This window comes from Arvicanthis niloticus, chromosome 2, assembly GCF_011762505.2.
Source record: "Arvicanthis niloticus isolate mArvNil1 chromosome 2, mArvNil1.pat.X, whole genome shotgun sequence".
NCBI lineage: Eukaryota > Metazoa > Chordata > Mammalia > Rodentia > Muridae > Arvicanthis > Arvicanthis niloticus.
In genome coordinates, this window is record NC_047659.1 from 99,939,831 (window position 1) to 99,967,567 (window position 27,737).

The 27,737-nt window shown below is 44.4% G+C and overlaps 1 protein-coding gene across 2 annotated transcripts; it reads left to right on the forward strand.

The window, feature by feature from the left end:
* On the forward strand, positions 1–27,737 carry Ttl (tubulin tyrosine ligase). Of its 2 annotated transcripts, XM_076929729.1 has the most exons (8): positions 1–367; positions 3,535–3,613; positions 11,248–11,480; positions 17,057–17,192; positions 17,880–18,149; positions 21,665–21,808; positions 25,471–25,523; positions 26,875–27,737. In XM_076929729.1, the coding sequence occupies exons 1-7, from the start codon at positions 211–213 to the stop codon at positions 25,475–25,477; spliced, it is 1,026 nt and encodes a 341-aa protein (XP_076785844.1). In that variant the 5' UTR covers positions 1–210; the 3' UTR covers positions 25,478–25,523; positions 26,875–27,737. The 2 variants fall into 2 exon arrangements, with proteins under 2 accessions (XP_076785844.1, XP_034351931.1); XM_034496040.2 differs by lacking the exon at positions 25,471–25,523.

The following is a 27,737-nucleotide window of genomic DNA, read 5'->3' on the forward strand; positions in this document are numbered from 1 at the left end:
GGCGGGGCGCCGGCGGTGGGCGCGGCGTCCGGGTGGCGGTCGCCACTCGGGCGGTGGCGCGGGCGCCCAGGGCAGACACTAGGGTGATCCGGAGGCGCGGTCCTGGAATTGGGCGGACAGCGGGGCTGAGGTTGAGGCTGCGGCAGTGTGCACGCGGGGCTGCCGTGCCTTGGACCCGTGTGGCGGCTGCCGGGAGCGCTGCCCTTCGCCATGTACACCTTCGTGGTGCGCGACGAGAATAGCAGCGTCTACGCCGAGGTCTCCCGGCTACTGCTGGCCACAGGCTACTGGAAGAGGCTGCGGCGGGACAACCCCAGGTTCAACCTGATGCTAGGGGAGAGGAATCGACTGCCCTTTGGGAGACTAGGTGAGCCTTTTCCTCGTGGCTGCTGCGCGCACGAATCGGAGAGCCAGCGCTTTTGTTTTTTAAGGTCATTAATCTTCCCCAAGCGGGAGCTCGCCCTAGCAGATCTAAAATGGGTTCAGCAAGACCTAAACCCGTAGCTGGATTCGGAATGGAGTCTGGGTGCGGTTGCCCTGTCTGCTGACAGTGACCTATTCCTGCACCCGGGGTGTCTGGTTCCCCCGGCCTGGTTCCCCATCTTCCCTGGGCCCGCATCAGTCATCTTGCAGCTTTCCGCCACCGAGGATTCAGCCCTGTGTGGTGTGGGCGTGGAGGGGGAGTTGTTGAAACCGCCAATGCTTGTGTTACCCGGAGGCCCAGATGAACCGGCATGGAATCTGGGGAAAACTCACTGACTTACCCAAAGCAGGAGCTTCTTGGGAAGCTGGGGAGTGGGGAGCTGTTCAACTTCAGACCTTTCCTTTGCTGCACCAAGAGTGCATTTGCAACTGTGCATCTAGTGATATTTTCTTATACGATCTTGGTGACTTTTGCTCCCCTCATCCACATGAGCGAAGCTGGTTTAGTACCACTCAATTCGCATACTCTCATGTAGGAAGGGACAGCAACTCCCTTTTAAATGACGTAATCTAGAAGTTGTCCTGATGGGTTCTACTAACATCCCACGGACTTGAACTTGATCTCATGGTCCCTTCACTGCATAGTCATCTGGGGAGGGCCTGCCTCTCTCTGGGGGTGGGATCATTTGTATTCCAAGGACAGAGGGGAGGGGGACACCTTTACCTTAGAAAATACCCCAGAGAGTAGTGTCCCATGTCCTGAAGAGGGGAGGTTTTTCAGAACTAGGTGTGGTCAGAGATGGATGAGGCTACACTAAAAGCAGTTTGTTTGGAACTCGCTGGCTATTTGGCAAGCTTACATAGGGTATTTGGGTGACATTATAGCCATACCAAGCCATGATGGCTTATGGAATGAAGGCTTAATCTTACTGAAATAATTCAGGGACAACTTTTCACTATTACACAAGTTTATACTCTAACATGGCGACTCCATAGAGTGGTGGTTGATGTTGGGAGCCGACTCCTAGCAGAAAGCGGCTATCATCTTTGCAGCCATCTCGACCATATACCCTGACAAAAGACTTGTTTTCAACAGCCCACAACAGCTGAGCACACTCTGATAAACATCTTGTTTTTCCCACATATCTTGTTTTGTTGTTTAATGCCCCCAGCTGCAAGGCACACGTGGTAAAGTGTCTTCAGCTCTGTTCCCCTGCTTGTCCACGGCTGCAAGGCACATTGTAAAGTGTATATATACCCATGATTTCTTTTTAGTAAATGGGACTTGATCACACACCCTGTCTTGTCTCCATTCATCGCGTCTCTTGCCCCTCCATCCCCAATCTCTGTCTTGCTAGACCCTGTTGACTGACCCAAATGGACTGGGTCACTTGGCCCCCAAACGTGGGGCAGCGTGGGCTGGGACATCTCGGCGTCCAATTGGAAGCCTCAGAAATCGCAGAATAGAAACTGTGCTTGGAAACTGATGTCCTTGTGGTAGCCAGATTCCTCCAGAAGGGCTCAGCAAAGAAAGTCCCACAAAACTAAGTTCCCTGTGAGGAGCACAGAAGCCACTAAGTCATTTCTTCTTTATCACTTCCCTTCCTGACTTTCTGGCTCCTCCCAGCACTTGACAATGCCTGGTGATAAGAACTTAGGGAGAACACACCAAAGGCTCTGCCCAGCCTGGGGTTGGGGTAGCTGGCCTTGTTGGTGTGCTGACAGGTAGAAACCCTTTGGGATCCCAGGCCTGAGAAGGCAATACGAATTTCGGAGATGACCAGTAGACACTTAATTTTTATGGAAAAGACAGATGAATCCTCTAATTAAAATGGTTGCACGCCCTCGCTGTTGGGAGTATTCTCTTTTTGTCTAAAGTGGGCTGCATAAAACCCAAGGAGAAAGCATGGAGAGTCAGGTTCAGGTGCTGGAAGGGTGAGGCCAATGGGATGAGAAGGTGCCAGGTCAACAGGGACTTGGGCCTGTCTTCCTCAGGGAGATTGTGCAAACCAGATAATGTCTGAAAGTTCTGATTTGGTTGTGTGCCATGGTTGGATTAATTATTGGTACCTTTAACACCCAACTCAAAGTCTCTTTTTAAAATGTTACTTTTTGTTGCAAAGCATTTTGTTAGGGGTTAAATTTTTTTTAATAAAACATATTTTTCTAATCACTTATCTGTATTTATTTCATTTTATCATTGTGGTGCTTGAACCCAAGGCCCCATATGCTGAGGGTGCACAGTGCTACTGAGCTATTCTCTAAGTCTCTAGTTCTGGTTTTAAAAGGGTTTCTGTAGTAAGAACTATTGAAATGCCTCCTTGTGGGATAGTGCAGAGAAGTTCTCAGGGCCTCTGATGGTCTTTCCACTCCCTCTTTTCACTTAGTGGCTTCTAGAAGCTCCTTGAAGTAGATGACCCATGCCCTGCTGCCTTCTTTGATATTTGGAGAACATGAGCTTGGGGCTGGATGTATGGCTGTATTCAAGTAGCCTTGCTCAACAGATTACAAGCTCATGTGTGTTAAGCCCAGAGAGGACTATGCTAAGGGTCTAGGAGATATGAGATAGAAAATACCCAATGACCTTCTAATAAGAAAGAGAGCTGGGCAGTGGTTGCACATGCCTTTAATTCCAGTGCTGGGAGGCAGAGGCAGGTGGATTTCTGAGTTTGAGGCCAACTGGTCTACAGAGTGAGTTCCAGGACAGCCAGGGCTACACAGAGAAACCCTGTCTTGGAAAAACCAGAGAGAGAGAGAAAAGAGAGAGAGAGAGAGAGAGAGAGAGAGAGAGAGAGACAGAGAGAGAGACAGAGACAGAGACAGAGAGACAGAGACAGACAGAGACAGACAGAGACAGAGAGAGAGAGAGACAGAGAGAGACAGAGAGTCACATCACAGCTGACCTGCAGGTCAGTATTAATGTTTCAGTATTAAGAGTAGATACTGAGAGAAAAAGGGACCTTGGGACAGAGAAAAGTATTCCATGTTTGACAACCAACCTGAAATGAGAGACAGGGGAGCTGGTATGACACATCTGTCCTGCACACTCTGCTACTGACATTGTCACTCTGCACCTGCTGTTTCCCTTCTGAGTCTCTTCTTTCCTTGTAGGTCACGAACCTGGGCTGGTCCAGCTGGTGAATTACTACAGGGGGGCAGACAAACTGTGCCGCAAAGCTTCTTTAGTAAAGTAAGTGTTCCCAAAGACCTCCAGTTTTGGTGGTTTGTATAAATGGTTTAGCTTTCATCCTGCAGCACTTAAGCCAAGATAAGGGATTATTGTAAGGAAAAAGAAAATCTTTACTGTTTAAAAACCAACCGATAGCAGGGCTGTGGCCTCCTCTAGGTTGCTTTTATTACTGTCTAAGGCGTTGCTGTGTATCTTTTAAAGCCCCGCTGTCTCCTAGGTGAGGCTCCCTAGAAGCAGAGCCTGGCTCTCAGGAAGGGAGTTCTAGGGTAAGTGATTTCTTGGAAGATTTTCAAGGCAAACCCATCTGTAGTTGAAGGGGGCAGGGTGGGGCAGGGCAAGTTATGAGCCAAACCAAGGAGTGGTTTTAGCTTACCCCTGGTGTTCTGACATAGATGACAGACACAGAGTTGTAGAATCTTGAAGCAGAGTGACTGAGCATCTGCTACAGTGTCAGTCAGGTGCAGTTCTACTTTTTCTTGGCATTTGCTCATCTAGAAACTTTCCCATCCTCTCTAATTGTAGGGAGAGGGCGGGCTGTGGGATAAGTTGCCAGGCATTTCTGGTCCCAGGAGAAGAATGTACAAGCCTTCCTCAGAAGACTCTCAAGCAGCTAGGGATCCCTGAGAAGATATTCAGACAGAATGCAACATGATACATCCACCACCCATCTCTGAGCCCCTAGGAGGATGGCTAGATATCACAAGAATGGTATTATAAGGTAGAATTGAGTAGTATACAGTGACTGAGATCCAGAGTCAACTGCTTGGGGTTATCCTCAGCTCTTTGAAGAATCCTCTTAATGGTAAATCTTTTCATCCCTCTAAGCCCGAGTATCTCCCTCGTAAAGCAATTATGAGGATTACACCAGGTGACTTGTAAGAGTGGAGGCAGCACCAGGGCCTGGTACTTCCAGTTTGGGCTTTAACGTCTGTGGGTGTAATGATAGTAACTACCTGGTCTCATTGCTTTATTACTGTCCTTCTCAGATGGAAGTTCTCAGTCTTGTCCCTAAGATCAGGGCTATGGTAGGTCTCCTGGGCTCTCTCTGTAATTCATAAGCATGTCTGAGTGGTCAAATAGCCTTCAGGTAAAGAGGCACTAGAAGATGGGATTCCATGCAAAATGCTGTCTTTACTTGCTAATACTTCTGTCTTAGTTATGGTTTTACTGCTGTGAACAGACACCATAGCCAAGGCAAGTCTTGTAAGGACAACATTTAATCAGGACTGGCTTACAGGTTCAGAGGTTCAGTCCATTATTATCAAGGTGGGAGCACAGCAGCAGGCAGGCATGGTGCAGGCAGAGCTGAGAGTTCTACATATTCATCTGAGGGCTGCTAGTGGAAGACTCCCCTCCAGGCAGCTAGGGTTAGGGTCTTAAGCCCAAGCCCACAATGACACACCTACTCCAACAAGGCCACACCTCCAAATAGTGCCACTCTCTGGGCCAAGCATATACAAACCACCACAGTTTCTTTTGGACTTAAAAAGGTTGGGTGCCTCTCATAACATCTCTGTTTTTCTTTGGATGTGCTGGTTCTGGTATCTTTCCCATTTCTCTGGGATGGGTTTTCATAATGTAGCATCAACTCCTAAAACAGAGTGAGGTTTTCTGAAGTCTTTGTATAACGTGTTCTTTTTCTGTTTAGAGTGTAAATGGCCAGGGCTGGAGAGACGGCTCAGTAGTTGAGAGCACACAAACTGTTCTGCCATAGTGTCTGTGTTGGGATCCCTCACCCACACCACACAGCTCACAACCGCCTCTGACTAGCTTCAGGGCATCTGCAGCCTCATCTGGCCACTGTGGGCACCTACACTCATTTGAATGTGAGCATGCCCACACAGACACATAAAGACAAAAGTAGAATTCTGCTTTTATGAGTAGGAAGCAGAGGGTGCTATAAAAATAATAGTGCTTTGCATATTTGCATATTCAGCAGCTGTAATGAGTCAGAATGCAGGGCTGGAGTCATGACCAGTTCTCTTACCTTAGACAGCACCACCCTGAATCCCAGTGTCCCATTTGGAAAACGGCGTTAGACAATACCCACTCTTTGGCCCACAGTCACATAAGATATTATCTGTAATGGTGTCTTGCAAATGGTGACGTGACCTGTGCTGGCGACTGTTGTGACCATTAGCAGCAACGTCCATTGCTCTCTGAGTGTTCTACGAGGTACAGTAGCCATTCCAGGAGATGCTGGCTCCCTTTCGCAGTGTGTGTCTCTGCTGTGGTTGTGTATGGGCTGAAGGAATGCTCGAGAGGTAGAAGTGTGCTCTCCCTCATTTTGTGGGCTAGAAGTGACAGAAGAAGGAACAGGTTGTCCAAGGTCCAGCATAGAACTCCATGCAGGCTCTGGGAAGCCCTCTCAGGCATGCCTGGCCATACTGTTCTATTTGTACAGATTAGAACCTTCCTTGCTCAATATGAGCTGCTACAGCCTTGGAATGTATATTATTTGAAAAAAAATTTTATGTCCACATCAACTATTCTAACTATATGTCATCTCATTATCTTAATATTGGATTTAAAGGGGTATTGAACTTACTGGAAAGTAACTTTCAAACTTTTAGTTTGTCTAGCTAACATTCACAACATCAGTCCAAGAAAAATTGTCCGCATTTTGTCACATGATAAAAATATGTGAAATCATAATTATTATTTTGAAATTGGATTAAGTGTTATAAAGTTGGATAATACAAATTATCATACCTGTATGGGTAGATCATAAAGTTTTTTGTTTCCTTCCTTGCTGTACACTCAGCTTATATGTGTATAATATGAATTTATGTGAGATTTTGTATAACACTGCCATTTAAAAATCTAAAAAAAAAATTGAATGAAATAAGGACTTGCTGGGTGAAAATAATGACTTGGTAAGTGTCTCTACCTCTTAAAATATTAATATTTTTTAAGAAAATATTAATTGGAGTTAATACAGGAAAATGCTTTTATCTCCATCAGAGTCCATCCGCAGAGAACATTCAGTAAGTTCACTGTCTTCTGTTTGATTTTTTTTCCCCAACGGTTTCCTGAACTAGTGATTCATCATGACATGACATTTGCAAGTGGATCCTGAGCCATTTAGGCAGCTGCAGCCATGATACTTTTTATAGAGTGGGCCTGGAAAACTGAGAAAGCAAATGTTTCCAGTTTGTGTCGTCAGGTGCAGGGAAGCAAATGTTTCCAAAAGGTACCATATGCTGCAATGGAGTTTAAAAGGAAACATTAACATCCCAGCAAATCCACATTTTAACCCAGCCTTGAAGTTCTGTCTGTTTTAACAGAAAGTAATTTTTACATGTAGACGAAATTCTTTGACAGATACAAAATATCAAAAGATAACTACACCATGAAGTCAACATTGTTTAGGTCAGTGGTTCTCAACCTGTGGGTCTCGACCCCTTTGAGGGCCATATATCAGATTTTTTTTTGTTTGTTTGTTTGTTTGTTTGTTTGTTTGTTTGTTTTTCGAGACAGGGTTTCTCTGTGTAGCCCTGGCTGTCCTGGAACTCCCTCTGTAGACCAGGCTGGCCTCGAACTCAGAAATCCACCTGCCTCTGCCTCCCAAGTGCTGGGATTAAAGGCATGTGCCACCACTGCCCTGCTCAAATATTTTGTATATCAGATATTTACATTACGTTTCATAACAGTAGCAAAATTACAGTTATGAAGTAGCAACAAAAATAATTTTATAGCTGCGGGTCACCACAACCTGAGGAACTGTATTAAAGGGTAACTGTATTAAAAGCATTAGGAAGGTTGAGAACCACTGGTTTAGGCTGAGCTTTGACAATGTTTTTCTGTGTAAGCATACCCAAAGTATTCATTGGACAGCATCTGCTTATGTCATAACTTATCTAAGGCTAAAGAGAACTTTAATATTTTAAGATTTTTCAATTTGTTTTTGATGTTAGAGTTTGTAGCCAATGGCTACTTGGAGCTTAACTATAAAACTTGAGAAATAACTATCTTAGTTAGGGTTACTATTGCGATGATGAAACCCCATGACCAAAAACAACTTGGGAAGGAAAGGATTTATTCGATTTATGCTTCCACTTTGTAATACATCATGGAAAGAAGCCAGGACAGGAACTCAAACAGGGTAGGAACCTGGAGGCAGGAGCTGATGTAGAGGCCATGGAGTGGACCTGCTTACTGACTTGCTCCTTATGAATTACTAAGTCTGCTTTCTTATAGAACCCAGGACCACCAGCCCAGGACCACTCACAATAGACTGGGCCCTCCCACATGAGTCACTAATTAAGAAGATGCCCTACAGCCAGATCTTACCTTGGGGGCATTTTCTCAGTTGAGGCTCCTTCCTCTCAGATGAATCCACCCTGTGACAAATTGACATAAAATTGGCCAGCACACTATCTTTTCAAGTTTTTTTTTTTCTTAAAGTAATTAATTTCATCATCCATCCATGTATGATGGTTTTCTTTTTGTGTAAAAATGTTAGCTATTTTATAGCCGACTGAAGTTACAAGTTTAGGTCTTGTTAAAAAGTTGTGGGCTGGCCAAGGTATGTGTAGCTCAGCTAGAGGGCTTTCTTGGATGTGAGAGTCCCCGGGTTCTGTGCTCAGCACTGCAAGGGGAAAAATTGTTTAAGAATGTTTTTGTTCAATGATTGGAGAGATGGTTCAGTGGTTAAGAACATACACTCTTCATCCAGGGGTTGAAAATTTGGTTGCCAGCACCCACAAGGGCAGCTCACGACCATCTGTCTTTAAGCTTCAGCTCCAGGGGATTCTATGTCCTCCACTGGCACACACACACACACACACACACACACACACACACACACACACACACGTGCGCGCGTGCACACACACAAATACAGTAAAAAATACAGTAAAAATAGAGTAAAAAATATTTCTTAAAAGACTGTCTTGTTTAAGCACTAATATTGATTCTTTCTTGACTGTGGAGGGAAAACTGCACACCTGCTTCTTCTTCGCTGGAAATGTTGCCTTTCCAAGCAGACTGCTCTTTCATTTTACTATGCCATGAGCAGAGCAGTTGACACTGACTGTGCATTGTATGACTGTGGGCCACATCTTTTTTCATTATTTCATTTACTTATCCATTTTCCCCTGTACTTTCCTGGGCCACTTCTTAGTTTCTGTGCCCCTCTTTTAATTTCTTAATAGTACACCTTTGTTTATATTTTAAAATTGCCAATATTTATTTTTTATTAGTATTACTTTATGTGAATGAGCGTTTGGCATGCATGTGTATGTATACCATATGCATGCAATGCCCAAGGAGGCCAAAAGAGAATGCCAGATCCCCTGAAACTGGAGTTCCAGCCACCATGTGGGTGCTGAGAACTGAACCCAGATTCTCTGCGACATTATGCTTACAAGCATAACCACTGAGCCATCTCTCCAGCACCAATATTTATTTTTTAAACTAGAAAAATGTTCCATTTCGGATGCCTCTCATGGGTACATAGCTAGCTCTGCTCACTGTATAGTGAATACACAGCATTTCACCCATGCACAGAAAAACAGCACTGCTTGAACTGAATTAATCTGTTGTTCCTGGATAGAATGGCAATGTTTTTGTATGTACTTCTAGAAACAACACCGGGGTGGGACCTGAATGTAGCAATACAATAATAAAGGAAATGCCATCCTGTTAAATCAGTGAAGTTGTACTCACTGTAAAAATGTTATGCAGTGCATTGGTTTTCTGGTTAAATTTAGATGTAGTTTATAGTTTACTCCTGAGTCTTACTGGCCACTTTCCAGTTGTTCAGTGGTGACCCATGATGACCATAGAGACAGTGATGTGGAGCTGAACACGCAGGGGGCTAAAAGTTTGTTGATCTGTATTTCTTAGGCTCTTTGGGTTGAAGAAACCTTCAAATCCTGCTTGTTGTTAAAATGGTTTTATTTAAGTGTGTGTGTGGGGGGGGGGGGAGACAGGGAGAGAGAGAGAGAGAGAGAGAGAGAGAGAGAGAGAGAGAGAGAGAGGGAGAGAGAGAGAGAATGCAAACACGTTTGTGTATGTACCGATGAACACGTGTTTTGAGGTCAGAGACTAACCTTAACTCTTACTAACCTCAGGTGTCACTGTTCACCTTTTTTTTTAAAAAATGTTTTGCTGGGTGTGGTAGCCCATACCTTTAATCCCAGCACACTTGGGAGGCAGAGGCAGGCAGATTTCTGAGTTCAAGGCCAACCTGGACTACAGAGTGAGTTCCAGGACAGCCAGGGCTACACAGAGAAACCCTGTCTCAAAAAAAAAAAAAAAAAAAAAAAAAAAAAAAATTGTAGGTTTTGGAGGTCAATTCCTGATTCTCAGCCTGCACAGCAAGCGCTCTACCAACTGATTTACCAAAATCCCCAGCCATTTTGTTTTGCATCTTCATTCGAGGTGTTGTTGTTATTTGCTCAGACTGGGTTTTGTAGACGCCTCTTGATTTAGCACTCACAAGAGCAGCTCTGTTCTAGACTGAGGGGGATGAATGGCTGCTCCAGGGAGGCCTGTGCTTGTCCTGGCCAGACCTCAGCGCCTCCAGTTCCTGGGGCTGGGTTTAACATGACCTTTAGGACTCTGGAGTTTGGAGCTTACATCCTGTCTGGGCCTTGCACATTTGTGGAACTTGACATCTCCGTGACTCAATTGTTCATTTGTGAGGGTCCAGCTCTGGCTGTGACTGGAGAGTTAGTGTGCTGAGAATCCCTTGTGGTTACGTGCCATGCCCAGGGCCTGATGTTGTCTTCTGTGGTGTATGTCATTCTGGGATCAGAAGGCATTTCCTTAGGTCTGCTCCTGTTCTGTGTCCCATTCCTTCTTTATCCTGTCAGGATAACAGCCTGAGTTAAAATCAAGAAAAAAAAATCATACTTAAAATAAACTACTTAGTGTTTGGGTGATTTAGATTGAGAAGTTAAGTAGACTAAGAAGTTTGCCCTAGATTTTCCTCCACATGGACCAAGATAGTATTTTTGCTAGTTATTTAAATATTTTCTTCTCTTCTCACTTTTTCTTTCTTATAGACCAGGCTAGCCTTGTACTCTAGAGGTCCATCTGCCTCTGCCTCCCAGTGCTGGTACCAACGGTGTGTTCCCCTTCTTATTTGGATCTAGCTGGTATAACATCAGTTGGAAGGTGTCAGTGCAGGGCTACATTGAGTTTTTAGAGAAATATATTTTTAAAAAAAAGAGTTAAATTCTGAGTCTTGTGGATTTTGTTGTTGTTGTTTTGTTCTTTCTTTGCTTGTTTTTTTTTTTTTTTTTTTTTTTTGGAGCCAGGGTCTCTTGTAGTTCAGTTCATGCTGGTCTCCAGACCTTGAACTTCTGACCCTTCTTCTTCTGTCCCCTCAGATACTAAGATTATGGGCAGGCACCACCAAGTCTGGTTTATGTGGTGGTGAGGATTAAACCTAGGGCCCTACACTCCCATCCCACCATGAGCCTTTGAATTAACCAGAACATGGCTTTGGAATCACACCGAAGAATGGGATCCTTTAAGGGCTTGTCCTTGGAGGCTCAGAGTGGATAGAAGACAACCCTGACTGGGTCTTAGTTTCTGGAAAAGCTTTGTGGGGGAAGCATCAGCCTTTCCAAGCAAGGTGACAGTTCACTGAGAACAGACACTGACCCTCTGTCATCTGCCAGGCTAGTCAAGACCAGTCCGGAGCTGTCTGAGTCCTGCTCATGGTTCCCCGAGTCCTATGTGATTTATCCAACTAACCTCAAGACGCCAGTCGCTCCAGCAGAGAATGGCATCCAGCTTCCAGTCAGTAACTCCAGGACAGATGAGAGAGAATTCTTCTTGGCTTCTTATAACAGGAAGAAAGAGGATGGGGAGGGCAACGTTTGGATTGCAAAGTCATCAGCTGGTGCCAAAGGTACGTTGCCATTGCTGCCCTCTCCGTCGCAGGCAGGATCTCCCTGGGTGCTGTACCATGGCACATTAGGTTTCGATGCTGTTTCATTTCCTTGTTTCGAGGGTGGGGCGTGTAGATGCACATGTAGAGGTCACAGCACATGCTTCAGCTGTTGTTCTCTCCTTCCACCATATGGGTCCCAGGGATTGAACTCAGATCATTAGGCTTGGCAGCAATCCCCGTACCCACCGAGCCATCTCTCCAGTCCCTACTGATTGATATATGAAGATGAATGACTCTATGCAGAATCATCACAATCAGAAGGCTGTGTCCAGTTTTTATTCTGAAAAAAAAAAAGATTTTCTTTTTTGAGATAGGTTCTCATGTAGCCTAGGCTGGCTAATGATGACCTGAAACTCCTGAGCCTGCTGTTTCCCTCTGCCTGAGTTCTGGGCTTGCAAGCATGCACTCCTGTTCTTGGCTTTTATTGGGTTCTGGGAATGAGACCCCAGGCTTTATATGCAAGGCCAATATTCCACCTACTGAACTTTAGTCCTGCCCTTTAAAATCCTTCTGTAGCCCCCTGTTTATTGCTTGAGTCTTCACTGGAGTCAGTGGCACGCTCACTGTCTCTAAAAGGCATTACAAATGCAAAGTGTCTGACATAGAAGTTTCCACATCCTTCCCGGCTTGTCCACCCAGCCGGCTCCTCCTTCAAATTTCCTACTTAGTGCATGATCCCACTATTCACCCAGTCTAGAAAGCTTCAAATCTCAGATCCCTCCTCTTCTTTATAATCTATACCAAGTACATTAATGTTTTGCCAGGGCTACCTTCAAAATATGTTCAGAATTGGGTTCTTATATTTCTAACACTCCCATTCTGGATCAAAGACATCAGTCTCTCTACCCAGTTGCTGCAATGTGACCCTCAGCCAGCTCTCCTCTCTCCAGACAGAGTGATGATTTAAAAACACAAACCTGATTATGTTACTTCCTGATCCATTTAGGGTGGGTCTGGAGTCCAGATGGGAGCCCGCCCCATTGGACACTTCCCCGTATCTCCGAGGCCATCTCCCATTCTTGGCCTTGCTCACTGTGCCGTAGACACAAAGACTGCCTTGGATCTCCCAAAATAGATAAATTTTCCTCTATACCTGGGATGTGTCTCCATCAGCTCAGACATTGCCTTGTCAGAGAAGGCTTTTCAGGTCTAAAATGACCCCATGCCTGTTACTTTATGTATCTCTTTTTTTCTCCCTTCCCTTCTCCATCTCTCTCCGGCCTTGCTCACTTTGACCCAAAGGTTTGTTTGTTTGTTTGTTTTTACTTATTTATTATACATAAGTACACTGTAGCTGTCTTCATAAAAGGGCATCTAATCCAATCTCATCACGGTTGGTTGTGAGCCACCATGTTATTGCTGGGATTTGAACTCATGACCTCCAGAAAAGCACTCAGTGCTCTTAACCGCTGAGCCATCTCACCAGCTCTACTTTCTGTGTCTTTAACCTGCATTGTTAGTGTCTTACCAGGACTGTATCACAAATCCTGGCCATTCCCACCATACATCAGAAGCCCCATGTAAACACAGGCTCTGTCTCACTTGCTTCTGTATTTTCCACGCATGCACACAATACATGTGTGACTAGATGCCCAGAAAGGGATGAGGCTCAATATCAACTCGGGCTTAGGCTCAGGAGAAGGCTCCTACTGTAGTAACCACAGGTCTCCTTGTAACTACTGTTATGCACTCTTTTTAAAACCATTGCATCTTGAATTTATTTATTTATTTATTTATTTATTTATTTAATGATTTGGAAGACTACCCGGCCATTGTTACTCATTTCTGTCCCTGGTCGACTGGACCTCAACTTCTTTTCCACCAATCATAGGACAGGAAGGCATCTCTGGGAATCTCTCAAAAATGGGTAAAGTGAACTCTTGCCCGAAGCCAGGGGCCTCATCTGCTTCTTTCTCTCTTTCTTTCTTTCTTTCTTTCTTTCTTTCTTTCTTTTTCTTTCAAAGATTGATTTATTTATTTTATCTATGTGAGTACACTATCCTGTCACCATCTTTAAATACACCAGAAGAGGTCATCAGATTTCATTACAGATGGTTGTGAGCCTCCATGTGGTTGCTGGGAATTGAACTCAGGACCTCTGGAAGTGCAGTCAGTGCTCTTAACCACTGAGCCATCTCTCCAGCCCTCTGCTTCTTTCTTGTAACTTCATCTTAAGTCCCTTTTAGTTTGGTTCTGGTCATAAACTGGGGAGTTGGAAGAGAAGCAGGCATCTATTGTATTCTAGATTGTGGCTGGGAGGACATCATTGGTCCCTGGGCCCCACTGAGGCAGGACAGAGGGGTACCACGCAGTAGGAAGTGGTGGACAGAGAATAACATTTTGAAGCATTTTGTTTTAAGGCTTGAGGAGATGAGTGGTGCATATTAGCATTTAGCAGGGTGGGGACTAAACAATGAAATTAATAGAACCAATACATGGCTGTTACACTTGCTAAACAAGTATTACTTACAGCTACTATATACGTGGTACAGTTGGCTCAAACAGCACCAAGACAACCCATAACATCTCTCCCTTTTGTTCAAGTAAAGGCTCTTTTTTTTTTTTCAGATATAAATTGAGCACAACCATGCACTTAACACCCAGTCCATCATGTTTGTGAATTTAGACAAAGCGCTCCACCATCTATCCTAACTTAAGAAGCTACAGTTCTATACTTGAATTATGTTCTGGTTCTAGCTTGTATTGCCATCTGAAAACCATCCTCTCAAATTTATATCATCTCTCTCAATGCTAAACAACTTGTGTTGACTATGAGACTATAACTAGTCCTCAACCCCGTCAGAAATAAAGTCTGAGAATGACTTAAATATACCTGAATAGCTTCACATAAAATCACCTGAGTACGTGATCTACTCCTCGTCGGGGCACAAGCAGCACCAGGGCAACCTGTAACGCATAGCAAATGTAACAGCAAGGGAAATCGGAAGAGTTAAGTCTTATGTCATCGTGTGGTTGCTTTTCGTTTTTATTGCCTTTCTTCATAAGTGGGCAAGGCCTGGTTTATTCTCTGTGGTCCATTGCTCTTTCATATGAAAACATGAAGAAAGCAACATTAAAACACAACTTCTTTTGTTCTTCACCCCAGTCAGAAGGAGATGCTAAGGTAAAGTGTGTGTGGGCTCTGGAGGCCAGAAGTGCTAGGAGGGTTAAGAACAGGGTTAGAGGGCCCCTGCAGAGTGAAGACAGGCTGTGTCCATGGGCTGTAGAACTCAGCGGAGGAAGGACGCCAGTTCATCTAAACTGGTCTGCAGGTTTAATATGATCCCAGTTAAGAGAGCAGCAGGATTTCCCTATAACGTTTCTAAAATCTGTATGAAAAAGCACGGGTCATAGAGTATGTTCAATGATCTTAAAGAAGATAAAGTAGGATCACTCACTCTGCTCATTAGGTGACAGTAAGACATATTGCATCACTGTAGTGACCAGGACACTACAGTTTGTCAGATGGACAGAAGCAGGAATCCACAAAACAGGATGGAAAACTCAAAAGTTTTTTTGAGTTCCACACATATTTGTCCACCTGGTGTTTGACAGAGGCAAAAGGTATCTGTCTTCATTTCCTTTCCTGATGCTATGATAAAATGCCCAGGCCATACAATGTAAGGAAGGAAGGAAGGGTTAATTTTAGCTCACAGTTTAGGGCACAGGCCCATGATGGTCAGGAAGTCAGGACAGCAGAGCTTGAAGCAGTTGGTCACATTGCCTCTGCAGTCTGAAGAACAGAGCAGGGTGTGCACGCTGCTCTGTCCCCTTTCATCTATACAGTCCAGGATCTCCTGCTCAGGGTATGGTCCCACCCACAGTTAAGTTGGGTCTTCTCCCTCCGGATAATGTATTCAAGATAATCCCCCTTGCACATGGTGCCCAGAGGCCTGGTTTCCCAGGTGATTCTGGAGTTCATCAAATTGACAACACTAGCTACTGTCAATAAAAGAAAGACATGGCTAGCCTAGCTCATTGGGTAAAGCACTTCTGGACAAGCATGAAGATCAGAGGTCGGATCCCCAGACCCATGTAAAAGCCACGTAGGCATGGCAGCTCTCCTGTTATCTTGGTGCCTAAGAGGCAGTAGCAAGGCCTCCCTGAAACTAGCTGGCTCGCCAGGCTAACCAAAATGCAAGTTCTGGTTTCAGCCAAAGACCAATGTAAATTATATAAGGGTAAGAAGAGCAATTTGAGAAAGATACCCAGCATCAACCCCAAGCTCCTGCATACATACACATACATAGTACATGTGTGCTAACATGCACACATGCATCCCCCCATACAGAAACATTCACACACACAGATGAATATTGCATACTTATACACATGCAAAAGTAAAAGAAGGATGAACATTTCGACAAGTGGTGCTGTATACAGTGCGTGGTCACAGAAAAGACAATGAACCCATTCACTGTCATACATCAAGGCAAATCTAATTTTGTAGTTCATGTAGACAGTAAAAGTAAAATCGGGAGAGAGACTTGCAAAGGAACTGTAAATGTGATACCAGTACGTGTTAATCCATAAGCTCGAGGACTGAGAAATTAAACCTCATCAAAATAAAGCTTCCTCTGTGAAGCCTCCTTTGAAAACTTGGTGCCCCATGAAGACACAAGTGGCCTGTGTGGTGTGATGCAGTTCACAGGAATCTGAGGAGGATACAGTGAGTAGTGACAGCAGGTTAGGAGTTGTGAGGACCCACGGTGAGAAAGGAGAGATGACTGCAGAATTTTGAGGGGGAGGATGATGAAAATGTCCTAAAAATAGATTCTAATGACAGTTGAGGAACCCTTGAGTATACTAAAAACCATCAAACTGTATGCTTTACAAGGTTGGATTTTCTAGTGTGTTGTATCTCAATTAAATTGTTTGAGGCTATGTTGCTTGTCATAGTTGATGGGCAGTTTCCGTGCCTTCAGTCTTCACTAGCGTGCTGCAGGGCATGCTGTTTTATGGCTGTGCCTTCACTCTGATGCTCTGGTGTGCTTGCCTTCCTGGCATTTCCATAGGGCATCATCTTAGAATAGAATTTGGTAATCACAAGCCATCATCCTTATTATAACTAGTACCTAGTGACAGTGATTTCTTAACCCACTCAGAAACCGTATCTATAAAACTGAAATTTTGGGCCAGAGATATGGTTCAGCTATAAAAGTGTTTGCCACCAAACCTGACAAACTGAGTTCAATTCCCCAGGACCCACAGGGTTGAAGGAGAGAATCTACTTCTTTGGTTTCCACACAAGCAGTGTGGCATATACATATACTCACAAAAAATAAATAATCCTAATAAGTTTGTTAAAAACCTGAAACTTCATAAGTTAGTACTGAGAACACTATATGGAGAAGTTAATGGGATGACCCTGCAGAGGGTGAGAGACAGCAGGAGGGGAGGGAGGGGGTCAAGCAGTTGGTTGGAGGAACAGGCCAGTGAAACCCTTCTGTGGATTTCTGTTTCCTTTGCTTTGGTCAGGAGCTAGCTTTCCTGGAGTGAGCTGGGCTAGTGTTCATGTTGCTTTTTGTTTGCAGGTGAAGGCATCCTCATCTCCTCAGAGGCGTCGGAGCTTCTGGATTTCATAGACAACCAGGGCCAAGTGCACGTGATCCAGAAATACCTCGAGCACCCTCTGCTCCTCGAGCCCGGTCACCGCAAATTTGATATTCGGTAATGTTCAGAGTCAGCGGCCTTCATTTCCGTCATCTTTTCAGAGTGGTGGTGTCTGATGAGGCCACAGGACTTGGACGGAGCATTCGCTGAATCCAGCATGTTGCCACATTGAGCACAGCCAAACCTCTCAAAATTGTTGCTTCTTCTTTTAGTTCTCCTGTCTAAAAATCATTGCTTAGATTCTGGTGCTGGTCAGGATACCAAAAGGCAAACATGGCAGGTGGAGGTATCATTTGTTAACCTCAAACACATCCATAGCCTTCAAAATTGTCTATTTTCAGAAGGAACTCAAGTCTCTAATTATTTATGTTGAAACACTTCATTGCTTCATTAATTGGTGCTAAGCCATTATTTTGGCCAGCTTATGATTTGCCTCATATAACTTTCAAACCTTCTTTTTTTATATATACTGTACAGTCCCCACAAATAGTCAAGGTGTGTGCCAGGTGGTTGCACACACATTTAATCCTGGCACAAGAGGTAGAGGCAGGCAGATATCTCCAAAAAAAAGTCTCTAACCCAGCCAGGGCCTCACAGCAGGACTCTGCCTCAAAGATAGATAGATAGATAGATAGATAGATAGATAGATAGATAGATGGATGGATGGATGGATGGATGGATGGATGGTGTGGAGGTCATGTCTAAAAACCTGGTATCTGAATAAGACTGTTTGTTGGCTTGCAGAAGCTGGGTCCTGGTTGACCACCAGTATAACATCTACCTCTATAGAGAGGGTGTGCTTCGAACTGCTTCAGAACCATATCATGTTGATAATTTCCAAGATAAGACCTGCCATCTGACCAATCACTGCATTCAGAAAGAGTACTCAAAGAACTATGGGAAATATGAAGAAGGGAACGAAATGTTCTTCGAGCAGTTCAATCAGTACCTGACAAGCGCTCTGAACGTTACCTTAGAAAGTAGTATTTTGCTGCAAATCAAACACATAATAAGGTAAGTTCTCTGCAACCTTTCTGGTTTACGTTTCTTCTGGAAGGAGCTTGGGGTGCTTCTGCCTTTTAGGGAATTGTCCTCCTTAAGCTGTCTAATTTATGGGCAGAGAACATTTGTGATTTTTCTGTATTTTCACTTTACAGTCTGTAGAATTTATCTGTGAGAACATCACTTCGTTTCTTCTAGGTTTTGATAATTCACATCCCTCTAGTTTACTTGGATAGATTAAATCTTTTTTTTAAAGATCAACTTTGGCTCTTATTAGCCATCTTCTTTGTTTCTTATCATTTTTGTTGTCTCCTCCTGTCTGTTCTTTGAGAAATTTAATTTGTCTTTCTTCTACTAGTTATTTAAGGTGAAAGGTTGGATAATCGATTTGAGGCTAATACAAAACTATACACTTATTTAAAAGTAAAAAGAAAGAGACACAGCAGCAAACCATGCAGTGTCTCAATTTTTCTTCTGCTTTCCACATATTATATGAGGCTATATTTATATTCTTATATCAAAATCTTTTTTTATTTTCCTTAATGCTTACATCCTGCCAGTGTGATCTAAAATATTTTGCTTACCCACGTGTTGGTAGATTTTTCATAATTCCATTATGGTCATAGGGACATTGTGTGGTTTCACATTTATTTTTTTTTTTTAGGTGTGGGTATGTGTGGTGCATGTGTCTGTCTGTGTGTTCACACATGTATGTGCAGGTTCATGTGCACATGTGTGAGTTCACGTGTGTGCTTGAATGGGTGGAGCCCAGCCTGTACCTTAATATACTAAAGTCTCCCACTTGAACCCAGAACACACTGATGCATCTGCTCTGGCAAGACAGCTAGCTATAGGGACCCTGTATACATAGCTTATATTTAATAGTAATCGGGTATCTGTGTTCACCTGCTCCTGACTTAGAGTTCATTTCTATTGCCTTTTTTTCCTCTTGATTCATTTCCTACTATACCTTGGACTACTGCTTTACTGTCGGTACTCTTTATTGTAGGTTACAGAATCTCGTAATTTTAAAACTGAAGTGTAACGAACTGAAGTGTGGTTCAGTGAGTTCTGAGCTACACTCATATTCACCTAACCATAAACAGACCATGATTAAGATATTTACAGTAGGCAAACTCCTCTTAACCCAGTGCCTGGTAGGCTAAAGCAGCAGGGGTTGAGGGCTCCAGCTAGCCTGGGCTATAGGATGAGACCATGCCCCCCAAGTAAGTAAATAGAAAGAAAAAGGAAAGGAAAAAGAAAGAAAATAAATCCAGCATCCCCAGAGAATCCCTTTGGCTCCTTTAAAATAGGATTCCTTGACAAAGATATTCTTTCCTTCTCATCTTTATGGCTGGAGTCATGGGTGCTCATTTTAAACTGTGTAAATGGCACTATGGCTCCTGTTTTAAGGTCAGCTCTTGTTAACATCGTATTGCTGTATTTATCTACAAGGCAGTAGTTTTTTTTATTATTATTACTATGTATTATTCCATTGTGTGACTATTACAAGATGTGTCCTTTCAGCAGTTGACAAACATATTGGTTTTACGCCTTGTGTTTTACTCTTGTTCATTTTTCGTCTTGTTTTTCTTCTTGTTTCTCATGTTTTAGACCTATACTTTGTCTGGTAGTCATAGGATGGTTAGAATTCCTACACCAAGAAAATAAAATATGCAGAAGGAATCCCTACTCTTTTTTTTTTTTTTGGGGGGGGGGGGGTGCTCTTCTGCGCCCCCTGCTGGCTGTTCTGTGCAGTGCATGGATGCTCTCCTGACTGACGCTTAAAGCCATCAGGTTATCTTTTTCCCCAGTCAGCCTCCTGCTGACTCCTGCTGTAGTCAAAAAAGGATGCACTGCCTGCAGCTTCAATCAATGAAAACCCTTACTGTAGGTTATTCATCTTAACCTCCTAGTAGATAAAAAGCGTAATTTTGTGTGTCAGATTGCAACCCTTGCCTTTTTATCCTTTCCTGTTGTTTCCCCTTTCACTAAACTTCTGACTTTTAAGAATTATCATATTTTAGGGAGCTGGAGAGATGGCTCAGTGGTTAAGAGCACCGACTGCTCTTCCAGAGGTCCTGTGTTCAATTCCCAGCAACCACATGGTGGCTCACAACCATCTGTAATGGGATCTGATGCCCTCTTCTGGTGTGTCTGAAGACAGCTATAGTGTACTCATATACATAAAATAAATAATTCCTTTAAAATTTTTATCATTTAAAATATATTTTAATCAAAACACTCTTAAATGAGCCAGGTGTGGTGGTCTGTTTACCGTTCTTGAAGAGCCAGAAACGGGGAGAATGGAGCAGACACGAGGGTAGATTTATGTCTTGTGAAACAGTCAGCTCTGTTCAGCATCAGACAATTTATACTCTGAGGGTTGAGAAGCGTCACCTGAATAGAGTGTACAATCACAAAGACAAGCCGCACAAGGGAAAAACATGTTTTTCCATAGAGGCATATAAACAAGTAACAATAGCCAGATGTATGTATAATCTATTGTAAACTCACTCCTATGCTCTACACCTGGGAGAAGGAAGAAACCATATTCGAAGAATAATTCTGGGTTTTGAGTAAATTGAGTCACAAGACTCTTGTCTTATCTTCTTGGTGTTTTCTCACAAGCCTTCAGAATTCTCACATGAGTTGATTCTTGGATATCTTTAATCCCAGCAGTTGGAAGGAGGAGGCAGATGGTTTGAAGCCAGCCTTGTCTACATAGAGAGTTCCAGGCAACCAGAGATACACAATGAAACTCTGTATCCAAAACAATGACAAGAAACAAAACCAAAAAACTTTACTTAAAGTATTATTTCATAGAGAAAATGCTTTAGAATGTTTAATAGAGTGCTTTCTTCCCTCTCCCCTCCCTGATTTTGTTTGTGAGTTTTTGTTTGTTTGTTTGTTTGTTTGGCAGGGTTTCTCTGTATAGTCCTAGATGACTTAGAACTCACTCCATAGACGAGGCTGGCCTCAGACTCAGACATCCATCTACCTCTGTCCCTGAGTGCTGTTGGGTTTCTGTTTTGTTTTGTTGCTTGCTTGCTTACTTTGTTTGTTTGTTTGTTTGTCTATGCCATATGTATGTAGTTGCTGGCTAAGGCCAGGAAAGGACATCAAATCTCTTGGAGCCAGAGTTACAGGTGGTTGTAAGCAGCCCCAGTGTGAGTGCTAGGAACTGTACCTGAGTCCTCTAGAAGAGCAGCAAGCACTCTTACCTACTGAGCCATCTCTCCAGCCCATTGTTTGTTTTGAGATAAACATATACGTAATCCAGGCTGTCCTTGAATCCTAGATCCTCCTGCCTCAGCCTCTGGAGTGCCAAGATCGCAGTTGTGCCATTAGACATGGGTTGTAAGCAGGTGTTGGTGCTACAAAATGAAACTGCGCGGTGGCATTTTCATACATGCTTATAACATACAATGGTCATACTCATCCTGTCCCCATTTTCCCATCTTACTAGTCTTTTTAACTCCTAAGTAATATAATCTTAAGTGTTCCTTTCTCCTTCCTCCTTACAGGAGCTGCCTCATGAGTGTGGAGCCCGCCATCAGCACCAAACACCTCCCTTACCAGAGCTTCCAGCTGCTCGGCTTTGACTTCATGGTGGATGAGGAGCTGAAGGTCTGGCTTATTGAGGTCAATGGTGCCCCTGCATGTGCCCAGTAAGTCCAAACCCTTTGCCTGTGTTGATAACTGGAAGTTGGGTTCGCACCTTGGGTGGTCTGACAGGTCTGACATGGATCCTTTGGTTGCTGTCGGGAAAGCATTGTCTCAGTGACGGGAGTCCTTTGGGAGACATGATCAACACGCCAGCCCTGCCTGGTAGGAGGGCTTAGCTGGGCACCATCTCTCTGTGGTTTTCTGCTACCAGGCTTTCAGGTAAAACTAAGCTGGGTATGGAAGGTTAGACTGTAATCTCAGCACTACAGAGGCTGAAGCAGGTTAGACCTGTAATTGCAGTACTAGAGAGGCTGAGGCAGGAGGATCACTGTGGGTTTAAGGCCATCCTGGGTTATGCAGTGAGGCCTGTGTCCAGGATGTATGAATGAGATCCTGGCTCCAAATAACAACAAAAACAAAAACTACCACCACCACCACCCTAAACTGTTAGAGAAGGCCTGGCACTGCTATGTTCATGTGGCAAATCGAGTAAGCTGGCCCGTGAGTAAGACTGTGAAGCCAAGGGCTTCTCAGGCAGGTGGTCACACAGTAGAGTCTGAGCTAGGATGTAAGGTAACAGGGTTCAGTCTCCCCAAAGGCAGTGGGGAGACTATTCAGGGGGACACAGGGACCTTGATCTGTGCTGTGTTGTTTCCTTCTGCCCTTTCTGTCAAAGACCCATGTCTCCAGAGTGCTCTGCTCCATCCTCCCCTCCTGATGTCTTTCCACCCTCTTCAGGCTCCATGTCTCCTCCTCCGTATGGCTGTGGAGCTCACTCACACACAGACACACAGACACACACACAAACACGTACACACACAGACACACACACACGTGCGCGCGCATACACACACAGACACACACGCACACACAGACACACACACAAACATGTACACACACACAAACACATGCGCACACACACACAGACGCACACGCACACGCACACATGCACACATACCCTGTTCCCTTCATGCACCAGTCCTCGGACTGCAGCGTTTTCAGGGCCCTATCTTCCTCCAGGAAGCATTCTTAGAAATGATGACTCTACCTTTTCTCCAGACAGCTCCTTTATGTCCTCATTTCCTTGTGGCAGCTTTGGAGGAGGCCACACTCCTCTTGCAGAGTCTTCCTTTTCTTTGGCTTCAGGCCCTTGTATACCGGATGGGGCTGACTAGGGGGTCTGCGAGCAAGCTGGAGTCTCTCTTTGTCACCAAGGACCTCAGGTTCTGGTGTTGGGTGGCCTTGGGCCTTCTGATCCACTTCCCCTGTATGTGTTCTTGTTAAACTTCATAAGAAAGCCACCAAATTAGTGCAGCTTCTGAATTCTAGGCCCTTGTCTGCACCTGCCTTCCCCAGGTCCTGTGAGGGTATCTGTGGGTCTATCGAGGAGCACTCCCCACCCCCATCCTCCTCTCCAGACTTTTCCAAGGCTAAGGGAATAGAGGAGCTGCCACCTCCCTCCTCAGGAACGGATAGCTCAGTGCATGGGTACTATGGACTCTGCCTCCGGCCTCCTTGGTCCTCTGTCCCTTTGTGTCCAATACCTTCCGTCACTGGGAGAACTTTTGCCAAGAGCCTCCTCACTGGAATTTCTATTCCTGCACCACCCCCATAAAATCCTTCCTTCCCAGAGCAGCCTGAGTAAGAAAATAGAAACCATTACCCACCCCTGCCCTTCCCCCGCTGCCTCATCTGCCTCTGCCGCCCAACCAAAGACACCATTCCCTATGACAGCTCTTAACCTCTGTGGGTCTTTGTGCTTCTGTGACCTTCCTGTGGAGTCCCTGTCCCCCTCACTCAGGCCTTCCCTGAAGGAGCTCCATGTTCTCTATCCAGAATTTCTTTCATTGCATTAGTTGTTATCAAACAGCTGGGTTTTGTTTTCTTCCTGGAGTGTTTACTTAACTGAAGTTATATCTTCAGCTTTGGTTTGGTTTGGTATGGGTTTTTTGTTTGTTTGTTTGTTTGTTTGTCTGTTTGGGGCTTTTTGGTGGCTTTTGAGTCTTCGAGCCTGGCTCTGTGCCTGCCACACAGTTCTCTATACATATTCTTTGAATGAGCAAACTGTACTTCCTGGTTAACAGTGTTTTCCACTCACCTGATCCTCTGCTTGCTTGCTTGCTTGCTTTCTTTCTTTCTTTCTTTCTTTCTTTCTTTCTTTCTTTCTTACTTACTTTCTTTCTTTCTTATTATTGTGTGTGTAGGGACACATGTGTCACAGTGTGTGTGTGTGTGTGTGTGTGTGTGTATGTGTATGAATGTCAGAGGATAATTTTGTAAAGTCAGTTCTCACCTTCCGCCTTTACATGGGCTCTGGGGACTGAACTCAGATGGCCACACTTATGCTGCACTGTGTCTTTGCCTACTGAGCCATCCCACCAGCACAGCACTTACCTGATTTACAGTGACCCAGGTTTTAATTAAGTAGAGACATCTTTATATTGTCTCTATTAGCTAATGTAATGCTTAAATGCAAAAGTTGGTTTTTTTTTTTTTTTTTTTTGTTTTTCGAGACAGGGTTTCTCCATGTAGTCCTGGCTCTCCTGGAACTCACTCTGTAGACCAGGCTGGCCTCGAACTCAGAAATCCACCTGCCTCTGCCTCCCAAGTGCTGGGATTAAAGGCGTGCGCCACCACCGCCCGGCAAAAGATTTCTTTATATTAGTCCCAACCTTATGCCAACCCAGATTCTTCTAGCGACATGGTTTCATTTGTAGATCTAGTGATGTGGGCCTGGTGGTGTGAGACACCCGTGCCACCCTGAGCCTTCCTGTGTCGCTAGTGTTTGAGAGGCAAGTTGGGCTGGCCACCTTGAAACTGGTCCTTGCTCTAACTCTCTCATGGGAGATGGTCACAGCAGTAATTTATGGGCACGGCATATTTTTATAGCCATGGTTCTTGGTGAACTAACATCTTCACTGAAGATTCCTCTCATCCCAGGCTTCTGCCTGCGCTAAGGGTCAGTCAGCACACAGTGACTTCTGAGATGAGAATGGTTAAGACCTTGGGCCTAGGCAGGCTGGTCTGCACTCCTGTCCTTGGATATGGCCATTTGGGTTCCCAATGCCTCCTGAGCAAGTTGCAGGTATATCAGTTATGTCTCCTCTCATCCCTGGCTTCTGCCTGCACTAAGGGTCAGTCCCAAGCAGTTGGGGACTCGTGACACCCATGGAGTTCCACAAGGGAACCAGACAGATGACCTCCCCACACACTGTTCTGAGGAGATAGGAGGGTCCCTCCTTGTGTTCTGCTTTGCAGCCTTGGGTGTTAGAGGTCAGAAACACTGGGGTGAAACCTTCCGTGTGCTGACTGGAACCAAAGGAAAGGAAGAGAAGATGATGGGGTTTTGTTGTCCCTGGAGGAAGTAAAGTCCGCCGAGCCGCACTACCTTGGGCCTCAGATAGTCGACAACGTACTGCTCCACGTTCAAGTTCCATTTCTCCCGTGTATCCTGAGTTCTTCTGTCTTGTTGGTATAGGCTGCTACCTCAACATGTGCGCCTACACAGCCTCCTTCCCTCTCTCTCCAGACCCTCCATCTTTCCTCTCCTTCCTCTGCTTCTCCACACTGTCATCACTCTGTCTGACTACTCTTTATTTCCTGGGTCCCACCTCAACTGTCAACTTCACACAAGTCTTGGCTAATGTCCCTTTTCTCTTACGAGGTGTTGATTTTCCCGGATGACGCCTACCCCTCCTTGTACAGCCTCACAGACAGGCGAGCTAGGCTCGGGACACTACTGAAATCACCTCTGCTAGTCATCGGGAGCTCACTGTTCCCATCGAGGCCTTTTAAAAAACACTTACATACAAAGTACTTATATACTTTGTATGTAAGATAAAGCCTTACAGGTTTATCTGTGTGCAGAGCTTCTTGTGGGTACTTTATTCACATAGATGAGTTTTTCTTTTCTTTTTTTGTTTTTTTGGGGGGTTTTTTGTTGTTGTTGTTTTGCTTTTCAAGACAGGATTTCTCTGTGTAGACCTGGCTGTCCTGGAACTCACTCTGTAGACCAGGGTGGCCTCGAACTCAGAAATCCGCCTGTCTCTGCCTCCCAAGTGCTGGGATTAAAGGTGTGCGTCACCACTGCCCAGCTTTATCCTTTTTTTAAAAAATGTTTATTTTATTTATATGAGTACACTGTAGTTGTCTTCAAACACACTAGAAGACAGCATCAGACCCCATTACAGATGGTTGTGAGCCACCATGTGGTTGCTGGGAACTGAATTCAGGACCTCTGGAAGAGTGGTCAACATTCTTAACTGCCCAGCCATCTCTCCAGCCCAAGAAACAAGTTTTTCTTTCTTCCCCCCCCCCCCCCCCAAGGAACACACTGTAACTTTATTTTCTCTAACACATACAATAAATGCTAAAACATGCTTAATGTTTGGGATTGTGTATTCAATAAATTCAATAAATAGATAAGCAGAGATATACCAAATACAAGCATTGTAAGGGTTTTTTAAAAGTAAATGTCTGTTTAGAATAAAATGTTGTTACAAAAGCCAGAATTGGATTCTAATAAAACAATTTAATAAAACAAGGCACAATGTTTAAGGCAAAAATTATGAAGAAAGTATATAAAGTCAATATGAGATATTTTTAATATCCTTTGGAGGAAGAGGCACAAGAATTTAAAATAGTTTAAACATTCTTTTTAGAATATTAGCCATAATAAAGTAAAATAAATTTGATACAGTAGGATTATATTTTTTCCAGAAAACAAATTCCACTGTTGAATCATATTTCTGAGTTACATTTTAATTATGTATATACTTAAACAGATATTTCTAATACACAGACTTAAGTATAGAAAGTTAAGATATCAGAGCATATGTAATGATTTGACCAAAAAGGTAACATCTTTTCAGCATCTTTTGTTGTTGTATTTGAAACCCCAAATTTTAAAAAGCTAAGACTTGTTATTGAAAAAGCTTTTCATACTATGTTTTTGCTTATCATACACACAAGGTGGAATTTCTAGGTCAAATCATCATTGAAATACACACACACACCATACCCAGCTTTGATGAACACCCTCAGTGACATCTTTAAAAACTTATTTCAGGAAGCTCTATGCAGAACTGTGCCAGGGCATCGTGGACATAGCCATATCCAGTGTCTTCCCACCCCCGGACACGGAGCAGGTACCGCAGCAGCCGGCTGCGTTCATCAAGCTGTGAGAAACCGGAAGGTACAGAGCCACCTTGGGAAATGTATGGATGGGGTCCTGCTCCAGAGGAATGAGAGATGACCGGACTGCTCCTTACCGAGGCATGCTGGGGAACAGATGTGCAGGAAGAGTGTTTGAAGAGAAGGCGGCTGTAGAAGAGCAGCTGAGCTGCCCACGGTGATGTGGGGACCTTAGGAAGCTGACGCAAGTGACTGAGAGGGAGAGCCGAACGCCTTTCTAAAGGGCTGGGACCAGGGCTTTGTTATGGTATGATCTGACCCTTTGAGCTGTTTCCCCATCTTCTGTGGTACTGGGAACAGAGTCCCTCCCCACCCCGGGATGTAGCCCAGGGACCTCTGAGGGGTGTCAGTCTACCTGCTGCAGCTTTAGTGCCTTAGTCTGTGCCCAGTGCAGCCTTACTGGGCACAAACTGGACCTTAGAGCATTTTCGAGGTTGCCACATGTTCCCTGCACATTCCTTCCACAGCACTATGTCCCGCTGAACTCTGGACGAGCATGCAGCGTAGTCCATGCTGTGCCCCAGCCTGTCAGTGAAGGCCTCTTGCTTGTCACCATCCTGGTGGGCTATGAGTGAGCACCTGCCAGGGGTCCTGTGGACACCAAACAGTATATGCTGCTCACTGCATGTTTTAGAAACAAAAGCAGCAGGCCTGATGAATCTGCAAGCATCAATTAAGCATGAGAGAGAGAGAGAAACATAACTATGATATCTTACTTTACTTAAAGGGATGGGAGGG